Genomic DNA, 25,186 nt, shown 5'->3' with positions numbered 1-25,186 from the left:
GGATTTAATTGTAGACCTACCTAGGCCACTGTGTATATAACATAATGATATTGTGTAGTGACAATAGACAAGATTATGAAATTGCTTTCAGTGTATGCGTGGCTGTATACGCTCTCACATTTGCATAACACGACCACGTGCGCACTATGTACATTATAAATACAGCTGCAGCTACATTTGTTATCATTTTCTGCAAGTTATCTGTCCTTATGTCTTCTTTAATTCAGTGCTACAGCCTAGCACATCAAATTTAATACCTGAAAGCAGGGGCGTTGCTAGACATAAAGCTCTACTGGGGCACGTACCCCCCCCCCCCCCCCCCCCCAAAAAAAAAAAAAAAAAAAAAAAAAAAAAAATATATATATATATATATATATATATATATATATATATATATATATATATATATATATATATATATATATATATATATATATATATATATATATATATATATATATATTCTTACTATATATATATATATATATATATATATATATATATATATATATATATATATATATATATATATATATATATATACTATTCACTATTATTTTGAAGAATAATTGTATAATAATAAGAATACTTTTATTTATAATAAATATTACATACATATGTATATTATATTTATTATAAATAAAAGTATTCTTATTATTATACAATTATTCTTCAAAATAATCTTAATTGTAACTGGAAAACAAGGTTAAGACAACTGGAGTGATAAGCTAAGATCATTTAAGAAATTACTTTTGCATAAATATTAATTTAATTTTAATGAAATTCTATAGACAATTCAATAAAATACATAAAAAAAGATGTGTTATAGAATTATCTGTTGTAGACTTGACACATGGCAGAGATTTAGGTTTGTTAAATCTTTACCTCCCTGACTCGTCATCCCTCCTTTTTGCTTCATACAAAAAAATCTATCAGGAGGCATGCTCAGTAAGATCACCATCATATTGTTTAAACTTTAGTTTTGTCCACTTGCAAAACAAAAAAGGCTGTTACGCTGGTTTAACAACGCATGAGCGGCGCGTAACAAGCAGCCTGCTTTTTTGGCGCGCATGTTAACTACCGTGACTCTCAGAAGAAGAACAGCGCGTGCACGAGCAGCGCGTGCGAGAGGCGCGCGTGTTCTCTGCGCACACGCGGAGATGCGTCAGTTTGCTTTTTGATAACATTGCTTTCACCAGCGTTGGTTCAGTTGCACATAAAGAATAACGTCTTTATTTCGGAATTACCACTCTTAATAAATACACTTGCATATGAAGTAAATCATGTCTCAATGCATTTACTGGGGCACTGGAGATTTTAGTTTAGATGGTATTACAAATGTATAAAAATATATTTTGTAAATAATTTAAACTATTAAAAACGGGGACTAAACTGAAGGAAAAAGAAAGTGAAAGTGATTAACTCTTATTAGCGACGAGGGTGGAATGTTAAAGCATATTAAGCTCATCAATTCAACAGGACTTAATATTTTACAGTTCAACTTGTTGACTAACTAGTAGTTTATTTATCGCGTGGAAAAAAGAGTCTACTTAATTACAGGGAAAGTTATATTCCTATACTCTGGACATAAGAGAACTAACCGATAGAGCCCTGCACGGGCCTTAAATCTAAGCCCTAGCCCGGCCCTGGCCCGAGACCAGAGATGTATAGTAACGAAGTAGAACTACTTCACTACTGTACTTAAGTACTAAAAGGCAGTATCTGTACTTTACTGGAGTATTGTTTTTTTCTCCTACTTCCACTTTTACTTAAGTACATATTTTCGATGAGTTTAATACTTTTACTCCGATAGATTTTTTATGAGCTGCATCGTTACTCGTTACTAGAGGTGTCAAAATGGTCGATATCGGTTCAGTAATAGATCATAACGGGTTATTACGTACTGACGTCATTTATCTCCTATGTGCGGTGTCGCAATACTATGGCGAAGGACGGAGGCGCGAGGGCGAGTGAAGGCGGCACAGCACACGAGCCGCTATTTCACTACTACAGAGAAATGTTGTGAGACTCCATCTCTGCCTCTCTCACTTTGGACATTTGACCCGCTGGTTTGTGAGATAACTTTTCATCTCCTCTTGGCTGTTAAAGCGATACTTGTGGATCCAGACCTGGGCGTGTATGAGGTGCAAGTTTTCTTCATTTTGTCTATTATAGATTACCTGTGATAACCGCGTATTATACATACATAGACTGTAACCGCGGCTGTTCTCCCCGCCATCAGTGAACAACGCTTTCATTTCTAAAGCCGATAGCAGCCCTTTCTGTTGAGAAGGTGAAGACAATAACCAGTCAAAGGGGTGTAAGACCTCGCCTGTCAGCGTTTAAAAAGCAGGCGGGAGAATATTTACATTAGTTTATTTGCTATAAATGCTCATGCTGTCTTCTGTGCATGAGTTTTGTTTGATACATTCAGAAAGAGTGTTTTATTTGAGCGGGTCAAATTAAGGGTACAGTTCATATATCTTACTGCTGTATTAAAGGACACAATTTTATTACAAGTAACCATTTAACTGTCACACCAAGAAAAAAACTAATAGAATTTTTTTATTTATTGCATTTCTTAACTCCTAATGTCGCTAGTTAACACAATCAATACATTTTCCCCCAACACATCCCATAATTTCTAAAATATCAGCCTCTACCAAATGGTTGAGATGTTGGTTTATGGCAAAAGTACCAGAATGAATAAATATACTATAAAAATATGAAAAATATGAAGTTTAAGACCAATTTAATTAAAACATAATCAAAATGAAACATTTTTGAATACTAAATCATAGCCATAAGCCATAAAATATTTCAGATTTTCATTTAACACAGTAATATACACGTTTTCTTTTTTTTACAATAAAATCAAAATCAAGTGAATTAGAACGTTCGTTTACAGCGTTTACAACCAGTAAATTGTGCTCTGAAAATGGGTTTCAATAGCGTTTTGAGTGGATTATAGACTGTTTTTGTGACACACAACTTTGAAAGGTATGTGTTAAAGCTGTTATAATCTGTCAGATCTGTGGTTCAAGCGTGAGAGAAAAACAGTATTGTAAGTCATGTTTCTTTTCGTTCTGCTTAATGACGTGCCCCCAAAAAAGAGATTTAAAATAAACAAAACAATATGATGTCTTTTGACTGCATTCTTTAATAACTACATTACACAATACTTCTACTTTTACTTTCAGTACTTGAGTAGTAAATTTTGAAATAAACTACTTGCAATACTTAAGTACAAAAAATGTTGAATACTTAAGTACTTCCACTTAAGTATGGTGCTTAAAGAGCACTTTTACTTCTACTCAAGTCACTTTTTGATAGAGTACTTGTACTTTTACTTAAGTCTGGGTCTCTAGTACTTTATACATCTCTGCCCGAGACGCACAGGCTGTAGCCTGGCCCTTGTTTGCCAGCTCATCAAAATATTTCGCCCGAATCCGACCTGAAGCCCTTTTTTTTTCGCCAAACAGCTTATACTGTTACAGCCATTAAAATAGACCAGATTTGTATTTAATAGAAAGTTGATGTTTTTTTTGTTTTGTTTTTGTCAAAATAATTTAGAGAAATGTTTGGAGCTTTTTTTGTTTGTTTGTTTTTTAAAATGTAAGATTTAGTTTAAGTGACATCGATATGAAAGCGGTATGTTGTCAACAGTGAGTTTACTCAATTTAAACCAGTGCCACCTGCAGCCGTATGGCTGTATGCACTGCGCGTACCTACCATGAGAGGGCGCGAATTAATGCAGCTTTTTAATTAATAATTTTTTTTTATTTATTACATAATTTAAATAGATTATTAAACAGTATACACTATAATATATTGACAAGGCAAGAAAGAATGAGAATAAATAAAGGTGTGCGTTTTAAAGTGTGTATGTACTTGCATGGTGGGAGATGGGTAAAGCTATCTATTGGCTTTAGTTTTGCTAGCAGTTTTTCCGCACACTAAAACTTACAATTCAGATAGCTATTGTTTAAAACAAGGTTCAAAATGATTAAGCGCTCTTCAAAACAGCTTAATTGAGACATTTGCCAAAAGGACTAATATTGATCCCCTGCATGGGGTAGAGACCGCAGTCTCATCAGCACCTGAGCCGGGGAAAGACTTTTTTATTGGACAATTCAGCCTATTGCATGGAATCGCTCCAATTCAAGGTGTTTTAAGCAATCTTAATTTTATGTAGGCTACATTATTATTTTATTTCACAATCCAGTTGGTGTTTTGGCACTGAAGCATGTAACGGACTTGTTTTGAAGCACTTCACCTTAAATGTTATTCGTTCTTCTTTTTTATCTTGTAGATATCTGACCAACAAAACATATATGAAAACTAAGAGAAAACTATACGAAATTTCTTTTAAAAAGATAGATTTTCCAAGACAAATATACGAATTATGTCTTTGTTTGAGCCCATCCATTACTCAACTGTGCGGGTGGATGATTTGTTGAGGTCAGTGGAAACTAAGGATTTAATTAATGCTTCACTACCATGATCCTCTGTCATATATTTGCAATTATTTAACATGTCTTAATTTTAAATATTATGCCTTGAGCATCTGATGTGCTTTTAGTACATTTAGATTTCAAAGAAACTATATTAATATTAAAAAAGAAACAAATTGTGTCATAACGAATGTCCTTAAATTATGTAGCCTTTGACAGCAAACATCAGTGTTTCTTGAGATTGAAAGAAGTCCACCCCTGGACTTACAAGTTGTGCATTGTGCATAACCAGTTGGCTCATCATTTAAAGTTGTCACTATTTGAAAAGCTGACCAGAAGTTTGTCCTTCCTCTAGCGTTTTTCACAGTTTAAAGTTTGCCATTGTGTTCTCTATTGTACGTGGTTGGAAATCTCAATGCGCAAGGCATCATTGGTGCTTCCGGACCCCACACAATCGAAGTTTTTTCTAATGCAGGCCGAAGCCCGATATGCGTGCTAGCTATGACGTAAAAATTGTCCCGAAGGCCGGTCTGAGGGGCATAAAAAAGTCAGGCCCGCTCGGGCTCAAATGCAGGTCTCTACTAACAGAGTCATTGGTGCTATCTAGTGGCAGTGTGTGGATTTGTCCTGACATTGAGGTACAAAGAATAAGCCTATTAAATATACATGTTTTTTTTTGAAGGTGGGCAGGGTCTCGTCTTCCTTCTTTTTTTGTCCTCGGCTGATCACATGCCTGGTAGTATTTGTTTTTCCTACTATGGAAGTCAATTGTTACAGGTTTTCTGCTTTCTTCAAAATGTGTCGTGGTTTGTGTTCAATAGAAGAAAGAAACTCAAAAATGTTTTAAACCACTTGATGTATGGTAAATATTGAGTACATTTTTAATTTTAGGTGAACTATCTCTTAAAGCTACAAGTTGTAAAAAGGGATTGAAATTAAGGATGCCCATTATACACATTTTTAGAACATCTTCATGGTCTGAATAAGACCCTGTCAAGCCGTGAAGACAGAAGCTCTTTGGTTAATTATGCAGGGATTTTTGGCTTCAGATGCAGTAAGCCTACACTGTGTGACATCAAACATCAAGGGGGGAGTGTGGCTGGTCTGGGCCTCATTTACTGGATCCGGAGTCTGCAACCTTAGCCAAAAGACATTTTTTAACACCTTCTGGTTTATCTTAGTCAGGGGTTCATCCTACAGGCAGATAATGGCCTGAAACCCTCCTCCAGGCAATGTCAGAAATACCTTAGATGAAAAGAACAAGACAGTAGGCTTCAAGTAATGGCCGGTACAATCTCTTGAGTTAAACCTCATCAAGCTGGTTTAGAGAGAACAGGACTGAGAGGTTAAACCAAAGTAACTTACAAGTACAGCACATCTGTAAGAACTTCTGCAGCAGTGTTGGAGAGAACTTTTTGAGCATTTTTTAAATTTAAATAATTTTAAAATTTTGTCTGTTTCTGTGCAGTATGTTTGAGTAAAAAAAATTGTTATGTTTTGTTAAATGTAAACTATTTTAGGTACTAGCCTGACATTCTTTTAAATCAGCAAAAGGCTGGACCTGTTTCTCACACATGATCTTTTCTCACCACATCTCAGAAGTGTTGTTTTGGATTGATAATTTAGTGGTTATAGCTAGGTTACCATCCACCTATTTTTAAACGGTTGATGTAAACAGCAAGATGCACATAAACTTTGAAAATGTGAATAAAAACATATGCACATAACTTGAGTAGAGTAAACTTTTTATTCAATAAGAAAAGATGCACATAAACTGCAATGGAAACACTTTTACCAAACAAATTTCAGTATGCGCATTAAAAAAAGGTGATGTGATGATAAAAATGTGTGTGAATGGACAAACCAGCAGGCTGAGCACATTGTAAAACATCTAAAATGTTGTTTTGGTCATTCTAAAATGCCTTAACCATTTCAGTATTAGTGTTATTATATTATTAATTACCTCTAGAATTGTCAAGAGTGTCTGTGCTCTGCATCGCATGCCTTCAAATGCCACCACGTGTTCATTTTGTGTCGGCATACTGTCTTCTGAGGCGCAAGTCCTTTATTAAATAAAGAAAAAAATCACGCAGCTTCTCCTAAATACAGGTTCTAGGTATTTTAGATTAATAATAAAAACAAATAAACAAGTCTTAGGCCAAATCCCGATTCTACCCCACATGGCTGAACATGCGAGTAATGAGATGCACATATTTAAGTATTTTTGGCATTATAAAGAATTTTTACAACAAACAAGCATATATTTAATACATTCATAAGATGTTCGTAGTTATGCTTAAAAGAAGTTTTTTTTTTTAATTGCTAATTTTCTGTGTCTATAATCCATAACAATAACATTCCTTCCTAATCTGTAACTGCCTCTCTGGCTATACCACTAACTGCACTCTCTCTCAAAAAAAAAAAAAAATTCTAATGCTTTGCTTCTTAGACTTTACTCACCTGAAACTTGTCTATAGCACTTGTTCACTGCTGCTCTTATAGTTGTGTAAATTGCTTCCTTGTCCTCATTTGTAAGTCACTTTGGATAAAAGCGTCTGCTAAATGACTAAATGTAAATGTAAATAACTATTGTATAGTAGTCCCACAACATATTTTCAAATCTTTCACTCTGTGACACTTGAATACCACATCAAATAAGTCTAGAAGAAGAATCAGAAAGAGCTTTATTGCCAGGTATGTTCACACATACGAGGAATTTGTTTTCGTAACAGAGCTTCTACAGTGCAACAGAATTATAGAGACAGGACAAAAAACAGATAATAATTGTATTTTAAAAATGGCTGGGAATTACCTTTTTACAGTGCCTGGTAAAACGTTAATGTTGTTTTCTTGTGTTTAGATAAATATGGCCACGGTGTAAAAAATACAATACAGTTACAAGCTTATTGCCACATTATATTGTTAAGATAACATGATGTTGTTGCCGCCTTCAATGATTTTCATAAGACAAATACATGTACCAAAAATAACCCTAATCCACACAACTGGAATAGCTACAGCAGTCGTCTTCGTCAATCTTACATGAAGTAAGAGCTTGCGTTGACATATGATGACATGTACGGGTGTTGTCAGACTGTGGCATTTTTTAAGGGGAAATTTGAAGCCTCTGTTTCACATTCAATCTTGGGATTGGGCCCAAATCAATAAACTTGACTCTTGATGACACACCGAGGTCTTGTAAAGCGAACTGATCGATCAGTGTAAGAAATGTACCATTATTTACATTATTATTATAGGTTTGTAATATTATTTACAATATTATTATAGCTTTATTCCAAAAAGTTCTTGTTGCATGTGTGAATTTAGTCCGATTGTGGTTCGCAAGTTTTGCTACAGTTATGCCTTCCGTCCACACTACTCCAGAGTTTTTAAACACAGAAAATGGAACGTTTTGAAAACGCTGGAGAGGCTGTTTTGGTTTTAAAATGCTGCTGCTCCATGTCAGTGTGAATGGGGGAAACGGAGACATCTGAAAACGGAGGCATGGCTGATTGGGGCTTTTCCCTCAATATTAAGTGCACAAAGTTCAGTCTTGCATTCTTTACTTGTAAGTTCAGACTTCGCAAGTTTGATATGGAAAACAAACTCTCGAGGACATGCTGGGTAAATCTTCAAAGGGAACAGTAGACTACTTTATAACGTCATTCGCATCCCCCTGGCAACAACAATAAAATGAAAACATGATATAAGGAACTGTCTATTTTCATTTTATTATTAACACCAAAAATGTTGAGATGTCATGTAACTACATATTTATATGACCATCATCTTCACTGAATGCATATTTACGGATAACAAAACAGAGCCCATAGCTGCTTCATTTCATTTCATTGAAAAATATGAAACGCACCCTGTCTCTTTTGCTGAATATCAGGTTTAATAATCAGAACCTGTGAACAAGTAGTAGATTCAAAAGACCAAGGAGTCGTTAGATTGAGACCAGATGAATTAAATATCACATTTAACAACTATAGTGAGATATTATCTAGTGGTATATTCTTGATAAACTATTTGACGTACACTGCTCTCATCTGGGGAGGTGTGCTCAAAGCACCCGCTGACTGCCTTGAGCTCAGACATCCGCATACGCTGCAGCACATGCCAGAGTGTGTGTGGTCACGTGATGTGCATTTTTTGTGGTGTAGTGTGGACGGAGATCTTTTCAGAAATGCTAGGTGAAACACCAGTGTAGACGTGGATCATTTTCATTCTAAAACACTGTTTTAAAATTAAAACATATTAGGGTAAACAGGGCCTCAGTCTGACTGTTTTTCCCTGGCATCAGCGAGGCATTGCATCCTGCTGAACGGCCGCTTTGTGGATATTTTCTCATTTTCAGACCATTCTGTAAACATTAGAGATGTTTTTTTATGAAAATCTTAGTAGATCAGCAGGCACTCAGACCAGCCTGTTTGGCACCAGCAAGCATGTCACATTCAAAGTCACTTACATATTCTATACACATAGTAATTAAGTAAATAGCCTAGAATGCATTAAAGGGCCATGAATCCCCCCCCCCCCCCCCTAACCCCCTCCCAAACCCCCCCCCCTTCGTCTCAGCAGGGTGTTTTCAAACCTCTAGTTTGAAAAAAGTCAGGAAAGTGGGTAAGTCCAGCTTTGTTTAGGTGGCAGTGTCGGGTGGTGAAAGAGGGTAGGGTTTGCATGAAAAGGGAAGTTTAAGTACAAGCAGGCGCTAATTTTCACAGAGGCAAAACAAACACAGACACAGGGAAGAAAGACAGTGACTACGTTTTTATGGACATCAGTAGTCAAATTATTGCCAAATTATTAATTTGTCAACTTTAACTGCAGTTTGGCACTTTCATGTTCATTCAGGAATATTTTATGCATTCCCCCGATGACAAACAATATACTGGATGCGAGGAACTGCTAGTATAGTGTAGTTTTAATGGAATGTTTGGTATTGCATGCTGTATGGAAGAAAAAAAAAAAACCTCTACATTTCTCTGTAATTTAGATGCACTCGGTAGGTGCAAAGAATAGTTTCAGAAAGCGGTGTGTGTATAGGTGTGTGTAAAGATCAATATCCTGTCACAAAATGCAATGAAAATTCTACAAGATCTTAATAGTTTGATTAAGGTGTTTACATTCAGAGAGCAGCATTTACAGCGGATCTTTCAGTCCATAATATTGTACTGATATTAACGTACTGTAAACTTAGTAACTAAATCATTTTGACTAAGCTCTGTCTTTAAAAAAACTCAACAAGCACTCCTAACGATACTAAATTACTTTGCCTCTGAATAAACATAAACAAAGAACACTGATCACACGCTTACCAAATCTGTAGAGACAGGACAATCAACACCAACTGGAACCGCATCTTTTTAAAAAGGAGACGAGTGGCAAATCCAGATTTTACAATTTCCAAATGCAAAAAGTTCTCGGGTATAAATTACAAACGTATTTTCGTCACACGTTAGCAGACCACTGTAATCCACATGTGAGTCCAGCTGTGCTTTCAAAGTGGGGAACTGAAAACAAAACCTTCATTGAAGCACATTTATAAACGTAACACTGACGACCCATGTCTCCAAACAATTCTTCTTCTTTCACTTGTTTTAAATACGGTTGGCAACACAACGTGGCGTTTTTCTGCCATCTGAACATTGTAACGGGTAAAAACGGGTCTATCATGCATATTAAAGAAGTTGCACCTCATACACAATAGAGCGCGCTGATTGGTTCGATCCAAGTCTATCTCTTGAATTAATCATAAAATCTCAAAGACATCTTGTTGTACCAGCCGGTACAGACATCCAGTCTCCACGCTGGAATTGACACTAGGATCTCATGGCCGTGACGTTGCTTCAAAATTTCGTTTAAAACCAGAGGAACGAATGTGCTCGAAATAACAAAAAAACAAGCAATTTTTTTTTTGGTAACTATATCTGTCCTAATAGTGTTTTTAGCAGCATGGGACACATATATAACTGTCAACATCTCAAAAAAGTGTTTTGTTTTGTGACCCTTTAAAAGGACTTTTTACTCTACTTTCATCACTTTAGCAGTGTGTATAGTTGACTGACTGTATATAGACACATATTTTGTATTTTTCATCATATCACTTAACTATTGATAATTTTTTTATTTACCAGATCTTTGTCTTTGTTGGTTTTGGTTATTATTCTGTCAACTGGAAAGACTCTTGAAAAAATGTAAATGGTTAATTATTATTGAAATTATAGAAACTTGTAATGAGGCCAAGGTGTCTTGAAACTACTTAAAGTTTTTGAACTCAACATTCTAGTGTCCTGCTTGTCGTTTTTAATGAGAAAAAAATATAAGTTTCTAGTACTGTCATGATGGCAATGGCAAAGTAACTTATTGTGGGTATATACAATTGAAGACTGAATGATTAGCCCTCCTGTGAAATCGTAATTCTTTTTCAGATATTTCCCAAGTGCTTTTTAAAATAGAGAATTTTTTTTACACATTATAAAACATAATAATAACAATTTTTTTGTCTTTATCATGTTGACAGTACATATTAGTTTGCTAGCTTATAGTGCAAATTAAATGCCTATCTAGGTTAATTGGGTTAACCTGGCAAGTCATTGGACAACAGTAATTTGTTCTGCAGCAAATTAAAAATAATAAATTAAAAATAAATTTTAAGGGGACAAATAATATAGACCTTAGTAAAGTTTTCAACTTTAAGACTTTCTCTAGAAAAAGAGAATAGGAAATACTATGAAAAATATCCTTGCTCTGTTAAACATCACTTGGGAAATATTTGAAAACATAATTAACGGTTCACAAGAAGGTTATTAATGTATTCCTCTGCTGATTTTCTGTCTTTACAGATGGTGGAAATTTTGTTACAGTATGTGGAGCGCTCTCTGAAAAAGTGTCCAGAGCAGGGGAAAATCCAGGTGATGGAGCAGCACTTCCAGGTAATTGCTCTCTCAGAGAAGGCCTTTCAAATGAGCCTCAAATGCGTTACGTTATGGAATCATTAAAGTTAGTGCTTAAGAAGTCAACTATTTTTCCATATTATTATTTTGCGATCAAGATAAAATGTAACGAGAATCGGTCTGAGCTGAATAGTTTTTCAGCATTATAGAGGCTTTTAAGAGAGGTGAGAGAGAGGAGAGCAATGCAGACAGTCTCCTTTATGTCAGTCTTTAGGCCTCCGGCATCCATTTTTAAACTGCATCTCATCACAAGGCGGAAACCGCATACAATAATGGCCCACTAATGTCATCTCTCCTCTGCCTCTGGGTCTAGCTCGCTCTCCGATTTCTTTTTGCCATTAAGAAGCACTCTGTCATCACAAAAATAAGGCACTCACCAAGGCCAAATGGTAGATTTAGCTCTGTTTATCTAGGACGATGTGAAATCTTCTGCTGCTAAACTGCCTGTTTCTCTGTGATATATCAGCTAGTTTAAATATATTCAAAGTAATTTTTTTTTGCTGATATAATTTTTTTTTTATATTTTAATTTATTTTTAGTGAAAAGTGAGATTGATTGAACATTATTAGAATCTTTCCCTACCTTTTTACTAAAGAGTTTTAAAATTACAGTTCACCACACAATAATTTGTAAACGATGACTGAAATATCTTTTTTTTTTTTATTCTGAAATTTAGCTAAAGGGCAGGAATTAAAATGTTATCTATATATTATTAGGTATTAAATAATTAATGTGTCATTAGGATATTTATTCTATAAAGCGTGCAGTTGAATGGCTTCTTGCTCAACACCAAAAAAAAAAAAAAAGACATTTTGGGCTCTGTTTTAATTATCTAGTTGCAAAGTCTAAAGTGTGTGGCGCAAAAGCATTAAGGGCATGTCTGAATCCACTTTTGCTATTTTAAGGATGGAAAAATACAGTTTGCGGTGAGGCGCATGGTCTAACAGGGTTGTGCTTAATCAGTTAATGGGTGTGTTTTGAGCATAAGAACCTCATCTCCAATTCCAAGTGTCAGGTGAAGACTTTGTAAGTGGAAAAACTGAATGAAAAAACTGAATGCTTCGCTAGTGAGAAAACAGTTTATCAGACCATCTGCGCAAAGATAAAGTATGAGCCTCCTTCTTTCGACCTCTTTACTTTCTCTTTACTTGTACTCTTTACTTTAATTCTTTTACTTATGTGAATAAGGAAACGGTGTTGTATGCACTCCACTGAAGACATCCATTAGCCTACATACTTAATTTAGTTTAAGCACAAAGATTTGTTTCAAAACATTTTCTAAATTCAGTTCTAATTTCCAGCAAACGAATAAATTAACAATAATAATGAAGATTTATAACACACGTCCTATTCTTATTCCCCATATAGTGATGCATACATCTCCAAAACCTTTCAGGTGGACAAATCTAAACTTGTATAATTAAAACTAATATAAAGTTACATATACTAAATAATACTTCTAATAATAAAAACATTATACAAATGTAGATTGAAAAAAAAAATGCTTTTCTTACATGAGTTTTTGTCCTGTTTCAAGTCTAAATATATTTAAAAAATCTTAAATCAAGAAGCATTTTCTCGACAAGCAAAAAATTGACTTGTTTTCAGAAATAATATGCCAAAAAACTTCAAATGAGCAAAGCAATCTGCCAATGGGGTATGCAAAATAATCTTGTTTTTTCGTTTTGGCATAGGATTATTTTGCTTATCCCATTGGTAGATTATTTAGTTTGTTTTAAGGAAAAACTAACTTAATTTTGACACTATTTCTTAGAAGAAGACAATATTTTTTGCTTGTCTAGAAAATGCTTCTTCATTTATGAATTTTTAGATATTTGGTCTAGAAACAAGACATGCAATCTAAGTAAGAAAAGCATTTTTTTGCAGTTAAAATATTGCGATTAAATTCCAGCATACAAAGCATGCAAAGTCATTTTGTTTAAAGTCAAGATTTCGATTTTATTTATATTTCTGTAAAGAATGACTCACTCTGATAAGCTTATTATTTATTGGTAAACAATAGCCTTGCTATGGATGTTTTGTCTCTTACTAAAGCACTTTGGAAGCTTGTAATTTTCCATTGAGGTCTTGTCAGGTAAATTAGGGTCAGGTGTGTTCAAACATTTAGTAACAAACATATTTATAGTGTTTTCAAGCAGATTGAGATCTGTGATGTGATGTGCTAAAACGCAGGTCAGATCAGGACTTGATTTAATTGTTTGACAGTTGATTGGACAGTGAAATATTCTATATCAAAATTAAAGCAAATCCTTACAAAATAACATCTATAAGCTACTGGTCAAAAATTGTGATCATTGAAATTCTGTGGACTGTAATGTCGAACTGATAACACTGCGCTAAGTTAATATCAGATTCACTTGACTTTGTGAATGACGGCTGTTCCAGTTTTATGAAAATCTGTGGAGCTTTCTGACAAGTTCTGCATGCAGATCTCTCTTTCGTTTTTTAGCCTACATTGGCATCCCTGATGTAAATATATTTATTCATACTGTTTATTACAGTGAGCATTCTGAATTCACGAATTCCCTCTCCTTTTTCTGTTTTTTTTTTCACTTCAAACTCTATCACTCCATCTTTTCTTGCTCCCGCTTGCCTTCCTCTTCTCTCCTCTGCAGGATGTGGTTCCTGTCATGGTGGATTATTGTCTCCTTCTTCAGAGGACGTGAGTGTATAGACGCCTTTATTCCTACACACATGCAAGACTCACACTTATATAGAATGGTGTCATACAGCATTTGTCCATTCTCTGCACAGTAGATTCTGACACCTTTCTTGTTTTCTGAAAAGCAATGATGTAAAAAGATTCATAATCATTAACTAAATATTCTGATTTCATATTTTTTACAACAATTGTGACATGACATAAATTACTACTGAAAATCAGTTAGTATCTCAGTGAAAATCTATGCATCAATATCACTACCATTTGAAAGTTTGATGTTGGTACTATTTTTAAGATGTATTTTTTGCTCATCATTGCAACTCACAATTGCTGACTACCAACTTCATTGTAGCCCTACACGCTATAAGCTTTTAGTTGTCCTTAAAGCATCAAAATAGATGTTTTATGCTTTAAAAGCATAGTTTTAAAATGCAATGTAGTCAGTAACTACTACTGTCTTATCAGTTTAACTTTTCATAAAGGACATATAAGCTCTTTGTTCATAATTGTTCATTGGTTATAATATTAAAAGCAATATTTTATATTGCTTTATTTCAAAAAGCCAATAAATAAGCACAGAATATTTATTTAAAATTGAATACCAATTTATTTACCTTTTAGTTGCAAATAAATTTTGGTTGCAAATAAATTTTGGCCCATCAATTTTGGTTAGCCAAGTTACCCCTCTAAAGGATAGTCAAAAGCCTCTTTCACACATACAGACCTTTAAAGGGATCATGTGTGAACAGGCCCTTTTTGAAAATACCGGTAAATTCATTCTGGCAATTTTCCAGAAAGTGAAAGTTGTAACATTACCAGTAATTTGCCGGAATGCTGCTCTGCTCAGAAGTAAAAAATTTCTGGAAAGAGCGCTTTCACTTTTAGAACACACTGACTTGAGACGTCTACTCCAGCCAAATCAAAATATTCACATGTGCGCTGTTTATGAAAATAAAAGCCTTTCAATATTTTTCCAGACACATTTAGCTGCTAGATGTTCCTAGATGAACTGCTGTTTGTTTACCTTTAGTTGTTTTAATTTGTTTACCTGCTTTAGTTGCTTGACGCATGCTCTGGTGAGCGCCAGCACACACACATATTATGTACATCTCAATATGCAAAAGCGTTCCTCCTTATGTTTTCATCGAAATTGTTACAATACTTATCCAACCACAGAATTTATAATGTAGTCAAACTTTGGATGTCTCTGGGACAAAGCAGCTGCATAAATGCTAACGCTTTAAATAAAAGTGAGACCATCGACAAAAGCCTGATGATAATGGTAATGCAGGGGGGCCGCCAGCTGTTATTAATAGAAATCAAATTTTTAATAAACGTAAAAATGTCTAGTCATAGTTTAATATATTATGACTATTATGATGTTTAAGTGACAAGAAATGAAAAATAAATATTTATTATGCGTTACTATTCGGTTGGTTTAATATGTTAACGCTAGTTCTCTGCTAGTTTTGACTGCTCGTCTGAGCTAGGGACCTGCACTAGCAGAACCCGATCCAAGATTTAAGATAATACTTGTATTGATCAAATGTGTGGGTGTTATAACGCACTTAAAAGATTGCTTGCTTCACTCCCTCAAAATGGATATGAGCCTAAGTAAAACCCTTAATTTTAAAAAGCATATATTGGTATTTATCGAACTCACAGAAGCAATGACGAATTAACACCCTTTCACTCATGAAGCAGAAAGTGCTGAATTGCCACACGTTGATGCCCGTTTCTCCCATTGTGAAAGCCTTTTGTTTGGTTGAGCATGGTGCATGCATCGTGATTTCTGATGTTGCTATAGTTACAGTCAACAATGTCTCTTGTATATGTGCAGTTTTACCAAAGTCCCTATAAAAGGTGTAGCAGGGTGTAGTGAAAAGGCAGACTTAAGTTCTAAGTGAACACGCTCCCGAAGGGCTTTTTATTTACAGTGCTGGTGAGGTAAAAGTGTGAGGAGTGCAGGTGTCTTCTGTGAACTTCCCTGGGTCCCAGTGTAGCCGTGCTTCAGGTGAGTTGTAGGTGAGTTTAGTGATGTGACGTTGTGCGCCGAGGCTTCGAAGCATGTATCAAAAAAAAAATACATCACGCAGTGAAGCAGTGTACCGGAGTTTGATTTGTTTTGCCATCGTCACGTGATCAGGAACATCCGAAGTTTCATTTTCGCCTATACCCACGTGACTGCTTCGAATTTTGATTTAAAGGTTTAAACCCATTGGTTTAAACACCCTCATGGGTTAGTAAAGTGTATAGCAAGAGATTAGGCGTCGATTACATACATTTCTACTATTTCAAAGCACTGCACCGGTTCCACACACCAGTAATTAAACTAAAATATAATAGTAATTTAAAGTTCAAAGTTTTTGAACCATACTAACGTGTATTAGCGTATTATTACAACTATCTTTAAAGATAATCACTGCATATCGTAGTATAGTGGTTGACAGAGACCAGCTGGCGAGTGCAGCCCAAAAGCTTCACTCAAGTAGCCTCCTCCTTAGAGCATTCGCCTCCTATGCAGGAATCGCTGGTTCAATCCCCGCTTGAAACGAGTGGGTGGGTGAAGGACTAGTTGGAATACGATAAATTTAAATACTTTTGAATACCTTGGATTTTACTACAGTCATCGGGGGTTTAATGTAATATACCTTATGTGTAAAAACTACAGTAATTGAGTAATTTGTTGGTCAGTTGGTCAGTTGTGAACATTTGACATTATTGCAACACAGTGCTTTCCCACACTTTAACCAGAAGAGGTCCTCATCGAGCTCTGATTTAAAAAGCTTCGAGTAACGAACCTTTTTCCAATACAATTGAGTCGAGCGCTTCACTGGTTCAGAAAGCTTCATTTCACCATCACTACGTGAGTTGATGGTAAAAATGTTTCCTTTTTAATCCGTGCTGCTGTGAAACACCGATCGCTCCGTGCTTTCTGTAAGAGAGAGAAAGAAAGAACTCATTAGAGTTAGGGTTAGTGGAGAGGCTTCTCATCATCTGTCTTCGTAGAGGTGTTTTTATACTGTGGGAGCTGATGAGCTCTAGGTGCAGGCGATCGGCGTGATTGTGTCCAAGTGGCTTGCATGCTCCTTTCCCAGGATGACGCTGATTATGTATTGGGCGGCCCGCCACAAAGGCAAGTCATTGCATTCAATGACCATTTTTGAAACACCTCTCGGGCAGTATGGTTGGGCATTCTTTTTGAATGGGTAAACATCAAATTCTCAAAAATTGCTTCCAAAGCTTACGATAAAATTTTATATTGGGAAACAATATATATACAACAACTGTCACTTTATTTTCATTTCTAAATGTTCAAATCACACAAAATCTGCAGAAATTCACTTCTGGTCCAAGCCCCTCCCCGGGAGAATCTTCGGTCTATAGCGATATATTCATTTGCGATATTGACCGTTAGACTTTTCCCCATACAAAACTATACATTTGGCACCTCTTGTGTATTCTATAGTCCTTGGTTTTACACAGACATTACGCGGGATTGGCACCAAACCTAAATAGTTAAAAAATCTCTAGTCTGAACGCTCTCTGGACTTGGTGATCTGTTATGTTAATTTTTTTTTATTTATTCAAATCATTGGCAGTTTATTCAGTAAAGACTTCTTCTGTACAAGTTACTAACCTGCCACAAATTGCGGGTTCATAAAAAAAATGTCAGGGGGGCCATAGAAACTTGTATATTTGGTTTAGGGGGTCACGAGTTATAAAAGGTTGTCAACCACGGGTGTATAATGAATCTGAAATAGAGTATGGTAGAGCTGAGGTCGATTTTTCTCTCCCGCAGCTTAAAATACAATAATACTGCATGGGCGGTGTCTGTCAGGTGTTTGACCAATGCACTCCAAGTAGGGCTCCCTGCATCCTGCAAAGTACATCCAATCCTACATCCGTGTGTGACAACCGAAGCAGTGTCTACACTACGCTTATTTATTCATTTATTTATTTGGAGGTAATAGAAAAATATGAATTCAAAATTTAACAGAATGACATAAAACTGTTATAACAGAATGACATAAAACTGGCTAACATAGTGTCATAAAGATGTAGATAAAATATCTGTTAAAAAGAAAAAGCATACTAAAACAGGATATAATAAAATATAAATACACCAATATTAAACAAACAAAAGCTATAACAAATTAGTCCTATATATTACTAATAAATTAAAGCCAGCCTTAGCCATTTTTAATTGTTTTTTTTCACAAAGTATCTGAAAAAGATTTAAGTTATTTTCTAAAAAAAGAAAAACAATAAACAACAGGAGTTTTGTAATATTGTTTAAACTATCAGGAGATTTTAGTGCACTACGAAGGAAGCACAATTGTCAATATGAAGATCGCTAAAAGTGAACTGTAAAAAATACATTGAAAAGAGATAGGAATAGAACACAACCAGGACCTATGCTTCTGATTACAGCTCTAAAAAAATAGGTGCAAACGTACAAGTTTGTGATGCAGTTTGGGAATGTTTGTTGGAACGATGGATTTGGGAAACACCAAATCAACAAACTATGTTTATAATGATGGAACTTGCGACTTTATGCCAAGTTTAGACTGCGTGATTTTAGCCCCGATTTTGACTTGCTGAATCGGTGCTCGTTCACACGAGTAACAATCATACAGTGTGAACTATCAAAGACACGATCCAAGAAAATCGCCAATGAGTCGTAGATGCCGTGAGATATTTGGCATAATAAATATCTGGAGCTGTCGGTGATTCAAATCATGCCGTGATAAATGAGTTTTGACTGAAAATAACATCGGCGATTGCCTACAGCCAATGAGAGAGCAGTATCCACTAGTGTGGGTATCTGCAGGCCAGAGGGAGGTTGTGGAAGACGTTAAAAGCACTCTTTCAGTTTATTTGAACCCAAGAAATGGAGGAAAAACTAGTGAAAATTGGCCAGAGCACCAGTGTCTGTTTGACATGTCATGTGAGCAATATCACAACCAGGTCAAAAAAGAAAGAGGTTGAGGAGAATTTGCTAATTCACTTCAAACACAGGTGAGCAAATATGTACATTTTCTACCCAATTAAAGGCCTCTTTCTCATTATGTAGTTAATAACAAAAGATATACGACGTGTTTTGGTTGTGAGACGTAGTTTGAACAAAGTTGTCTGCGATTCTTCATGTCAGAGTCAAGTCATGCAGTCTGAAACCCCCTGTCGCCAATCCATCTTGCAGTGTAAACAAAGCAGCGACAAAACGCTAGCCCAGATAGTCATGCAATGTGAAAACATCTGTGACATGATTACTTTGAAAATCATGCGGTCTGAACTTGGCATTAGTTGGCTAACGATGATTTTCAGAAACACATCCCTGGGCAGGTTGTTTGATTTGGGGGGTGTTTGCTCACACTGGCCAGACAATAGAAAATCGGTTGTTCCTTGCGCCACCTGGTGGATATTGTGTAAAGCACAAAAGTGTTTATTTTTTATGAAAAGACCTTTGCCTTTACGTGACTGCGTGTGAAGAAACACAGCACTACGGCACTACGTGTGAAGAAACGTGCATTCTCAGTTGCCACATCTGTAACTTTACATTGAGTGAGAACGGCAGTATAAAGTGAGTGTTACATTATAATAAGCATCTGTTTGTTTTGCTTTTACTTGTTTACTTTGCTAATAGAAAGAAATGTTTTTCTATTTTATTTTTTATTCTATTTTTCTCTCTCCTTTTTCTTTTTCATTATTTTCATTCAGCTGACAATTTGTGATAATCAGTGTTATGCCACAAAGTTGTAGAGCATAATTAGATTTGAATTTGCAATCTTTAACTGTGCCAAAATAGACTGTTATGTATTTGATTTGTAGAGTTTCTGTTTTACTGTGATTAATGTCAATGATTGTGTTACTGTCTCCAATGTTAGCCTTTAGCTCTTCTGCAGGGATTTCCTAATGAGCGCTAATGAGAATCTGAAGAGGGAGAGTGTGTGTTTGCCTGTGTATGTGCTTGCTTGTTTTTGCTGATTAGCAGGTGAGAGGAAGCCATAAGTCTTGTAATAGTGTATTGCGGTGACACATTTTGTGTCTTTGTGTGTAACCAAACAGAGAAAAGCTTGAGAAAGAATTGTGATAAAGAGCAAATTAGAGATCATCATTTTCTGCCAGAAACTGTTATAAGCAAAAATACACATTTTTATGATCATGTGACCTGTAAGTGGCATGGCTCCCAAATTCAGCTTGGCCTCTCAGATCGTTGTGAAGTGTGTGTTGAAGTGTGCCAAATTAGGTTTCAGCTGATTGAAGTATTGCTGAGATAAATCCTCTTAGCCAATTTTGGGTCAACAGTGTTAAACTTTTGAACACAGATAAATATCAAAATTATATTCTGTACAAAGATCAACTGAGACAGTTTTTGCAAGAATTAGACAAGTTTTAAGGTAGGAACTGCAAGGAAGGAAAAGGACGAGGACTCAAATGCAGAACTAAAATGGGTATTTATTAATTGTAAAAATAAAACTAAAAGGCAACAAAAACCACCCAGAGGGGTAAAACATTAACAAAACAAATAAACAAAAAAAAACTTGACTGCGCTGAAAGGAAATAGCAGGACTGGACAGGACTAGACAGGGCAAGGTGATAAAAAATGACGAACTGGCACAGAACACCACACAAGAAGAGACTAGAAAGAGAAAGAATTAACAAAACAAACAGGGAAACTGAATAAATTAATAATGAGATAACAAGGAGGGTGGGACTAGACAATAGACATGAGAGCACATGACCCAAAGAAACAACACAAGCCATGTGGTCACATCAACATGCAGCCAATGAGAGAACCCATTAACCGCGTGTTCACATGAAACAAAACACTAAAGCATGTGGCGCATGTAAACATGAACCACCTGCTAAGCACACCACCTACAGAAGACTGAACACAAGACACGAGTACACGATAAATAAAAACCGTGCACTCACAAATGCAACATGCATGTTTTATCCCAAAGGCAACCAAAACCAATTAGACTGAGACGCTGGAATGAAACTCCACAATGCAGACTGAACAAACACAAACTCCAGGATGAGAGTGCTCATCCTGAGCATGCCCAAACCTAGACGGCGATACAAAAAAACAAGAACAGAATAAGAGTGCTCGACCCAAGAATACTTGAGCCAAGCACAACATACAAGACAGGACAGGACTAGTGTCTGGACTCTGCCACCAAAACAAGAATTAACAAGACCGAAGTTGTAGAATCCTGAAAGGTATCAACACGAGGAGAGTAACTAGGTGTGGTAATTTATTATTTTTTTTACTACATGTACGGATTCAAAAGTTACTCTTTAAAATAAGGTGGTGGTGTTATAAAGTTTATCCATGAGGCCACAGAGTTGTTTTGGAACTACCTCAAAAAGCGTGGCAAATTTCATTTTCAGATTTTCTTTTGTAGGGCCAGCTGCCATGGATTGCCATTAAGTAGGAAGAATAAAGAAAACCATAAAGACTATATTACCTTCAGTGCTTGACCCCTAATATTTAGATTTGATTTAATTTTATTAATTTATTTCAAACATTTAATACACCCTTAAAAAATAAATCCTTCAAACACATTTTATCATAATCAACAAAACATCTTCATATCACCGTAAACTCAAAAATAACCATTAATTGTAACCGGTTGAAAATAGAGTGGGATGAAGCACAAGCTTCACATTCTATTCAAGTATTTTTATAGCAGAGAGCACAGTCACAAATTATTTTACCATCATCATATTTGGGATTGGATGTGCAGTGTACAGTCATTGGAGTGGTGTGGCACCGGGACAGTAGGTGTCTTCTGTTTGAACCTTGGATAGTTTCTGATATGTTGCTTTGTTCGTAATCATATTCAGGTTATATTTTTGTTTCCTTTTACAGCCAAACAATTCTTGTTGTCATTTGCACATATGCCATTAGCACATTTTGTCACACATCCAAACGCAGCGATGTTTACAATTTTTCCTCACATATCAATAGGTGAGTGACAAGGTTTTTAGATCAGGCTTGTCAAAACAGAGCAAATGTATTTTGTTAAATAAATAAATTCAGAGAGTGATGTTCCCACCTTTGCTCAAATTCTTTCAGACTTATTATAAAATAATTTTTATTATTGATTATAAAATGGTTTGTCACCATCTGATCATATGTTATGTTAATCACTACAAACATGTAGTGTTTTGCAATACTTTTATTAAAAACTACTGCAATTTATATAAAACTTACTGTAAAATTTACAATAAACCATTTACTGGGGCACATTACAGCAAGAAGGTCGCTGGTTTGAGTCTCGGCTAGGCCAGTTGGCATTTCTGTGTGGAGTTTGTTCCGTGTTTGTGTGGGTTTCCTTCGTGTGCTCCGGTTTCCCCCACAGACCAAAGACATGCGCTATAGGTGAATTCAATAAACTATATTGGCCATAGTGTATGAGTGTGTGTTTGTGTGTGTGACTGTAAGAATGCATAGGTGTTTCCCAGTACTGGGTTGCGGCTGGAAGCATATGAAACATATGCTGGAATTGTTGTCATTCCGCTATGGTGACCCCTGATAAATAAGGGACTTACTGAAGGAAAATTTATGCATGAATGAATGAATGTCATTTATTGAACAAAAGCATTTAACAAACAACAATAAAGATGCTAATTAAATCAGTCAAATGAACAATGGCCATGTTTTCATATAGTATTTATTATGTAAAACTGGAAAACTTAACATTGCAGTCAAACCTTTTTGCTCCAGGGCAAGTAGCTAATGATCACCAGAGATTGCTGTTATACTGTATATAGCCAAAATGAGTTATATTTTACATTTAACCACTGAATAGACATACATTAGACTCCAGAAAGTAGGCAGCAAGAGGCTGAATAGCCATTGACATGCGGGAAATCTTATCTCTAAAATCATTGAAGCACATTTTTAAAATAGGCACTATTCTTATAAATAAACCACATATATGCAATCGAAACAACTTTATAATACTAAAAGGGTCCTAGAAATACATTATGTGGTCCAACAGCCACAGTATTTGTCAAACTATAGCGAGTTCAGTCCTCTGTTCGACACTCACTATGAGCAGAGTAATACACACAGGGGAAGAGACTGGATCAGTGCTGATACTGTATGTGACTCACTCTATGAAAACCCAGCTAAAGTCATTTTTATGTGAATCACTGTTTTCTACCTAAAATTATTTTACACTATGTAAAGAATATTTTGTCAAAATAGGACTTTGATATCTTCAATATTGACGGTTTAATATCTAGTTAAAATTCAGACTAAGAAAAAAACATGTTTTGGAAAAAATCTAATTTAAAGAAAGGATATTTACAACTGCATCACATCTAAACTATAATTATCTGAGATTCTCTCATTTTCAGTGATATATGACACATTAGGCTTTGTAAAACATGTCTAATTTGTAAGATGTTAAGTTCCTAAAAGCATAAAAACAATGAAACTATTGGGGTGGTGCAACATTTGTAAAATTAAATGTCAGTTGAAATCTTATAATTGTAGTTAATAATTATAATTATGAAATGACAGTTCATGAGTATACTGTAGCATTTATTAACAGTTGTAGACTAAATCTGCTAAAATACCTAAACATATTGGCTATACTGCTGCCCTATAATAGCTACATTTTAATGTGTATGTAATAATTAAAAAAACACTATAGTATTTTAGTAACTCTAAATTACTATAGTGGATGTTTTAGCTATGTTTTAGCATTATTGGCTGCGTACATACAGTAGATTACATTAACTACATTTAAATATATTTTCCCCTTCTAATTTCTCCCCAGCTTCATCCAAGTATGAATCTTACTCATCATCCTCCAAAAAATAATTAGTTATAAAACATTGTATGTCATAAACTGAGATTTATATCACATTAGCTGTTATCTTCCTCACACTTCATAGCTGCTCATCTGTCTGACAGAGGATTCATAAATGCATAAGTTATTTCATTGTGTATCAGTGATAAAATGATCTTAAAGTTAGCTAGTTATCGAGTCACACGTTGAGCTTTAAAATCAAATGAACCATTTTCGAAATTTTGTCGATAAAACAGAAAAATATATACGTAAAGTGACAGGGACTGATTTGACGTTCGCACATGAGGATATATTAAATTGGTATTTCAGTCTGTTTGTGGTTTCTAATGGCAGAAAATAATAATATTAACAGAAAGATGAAAATCAGGTGTTTTTTCCCTACTGAAAGCATCCCAGAGACTGTTGAAATTAATGTTTAGGTAGCAAACCTCCAATGTTTTTTTTTTTTTGCTCAAAACAATAAAACGTAATGTTGATAAGTTTCAATTTCAATATTTATCATGTTATAAATGTAAGTATGGTGCTCTATATAAACCTCAATATTTAATCTGTTATTTACTGCAATTAACAGAATTGCATGTTTATGGCTATACAACTTCGAGTCTCTTTTTCTCAGAGACGTATTATGAAAATTTAGCCTAGGTTTCACAGAGGGCGGTGAATTGATATATTAAATGAAGTATATAAAGTTTGATTTTTCAAACTAGCATACAGTAAAGTACAGTGTTGGGGGTACAAGTAATGCAAGTTATGTAATAATATTACTTTTCTAAGTAACAAGTAAAGTAATGCATTACTTTAAAAAAATAAGTAAAAATATTTTAGTTGCTTTTTTGAAAATGTAACGCTAGTTACTTTTTAGTTTAATTCGCTTTTAAAAAATAAATTGCTAAATTAAAATTAATCACTATGGTCCCTATTATAAACCCGGCACAATAAGGTGCAAGACGTGTTGGGTGCGATTTGTTGCTATTTTCTGACCAGCGCAACTCTAATTTGTACGTTTTGTATTTGAATATAACTTTTTTGACCACACTTATTATTGTTCATTTGTTTGTTTGCTGGAAATTAGAACTGAATTTAGAAATAGTTTTGAATCTAATCTCTGAGCTTAGCAAATGAAATTAAGTATGTAGGCTAATGAATGTCTTCAGTGGAGTGCGTACAACATCGTTTCCTTATCCACAAAAGTAAAGGAGTAAAAGTAAAGAGAAGGAAAAAATAAAGAGGTCGAATGGAGGAGGCTCGTTCTTTATC

General features: G+C 35.1%; 1 protein-coding gene across 1 annotated transcript in view; it reads left to right on the top strand.

Annotated features, from left to right (window-relative positions):
- vps8 (VPS8 subunit of CORVET complex) overlaps positions 1-25,186 on the top strand; it is a 245,667-nt gene that overhangs the window by 42,455 nt on the left and 178,026 nt on the right. The window contains exons 19-20 of the mRNA XM_056458636.1: positions 11,303-11,392; positions 14,050-14,096. Coding sequence (XP_056314611.1) covers positions 11,303-11,392; positions 14,050-14,096 — 137 coding nt within the window. The remainder of the gene's footprint in view (positions 1-11,302; positions 11,393-14,049; positions 14,097-25,186) is intronic.

This window comes from Danio aesculapii, chromosome 1 (genome assembly GCF_903798145.1).
Source record: "Danio aesculapii chromosome 1, fDanAes4.1, whole genome shotgun sequence".
NCBI lineage: Eukaryota > Metazoa > Chordata > Actinopteri > Cypriniformes > Danionidae > Danio > Danio aesculapii.
Note: the sequence above shows the minus strand (reverse complement) of the source record. Positions and strands in the feature narration are given on the sequence as shown.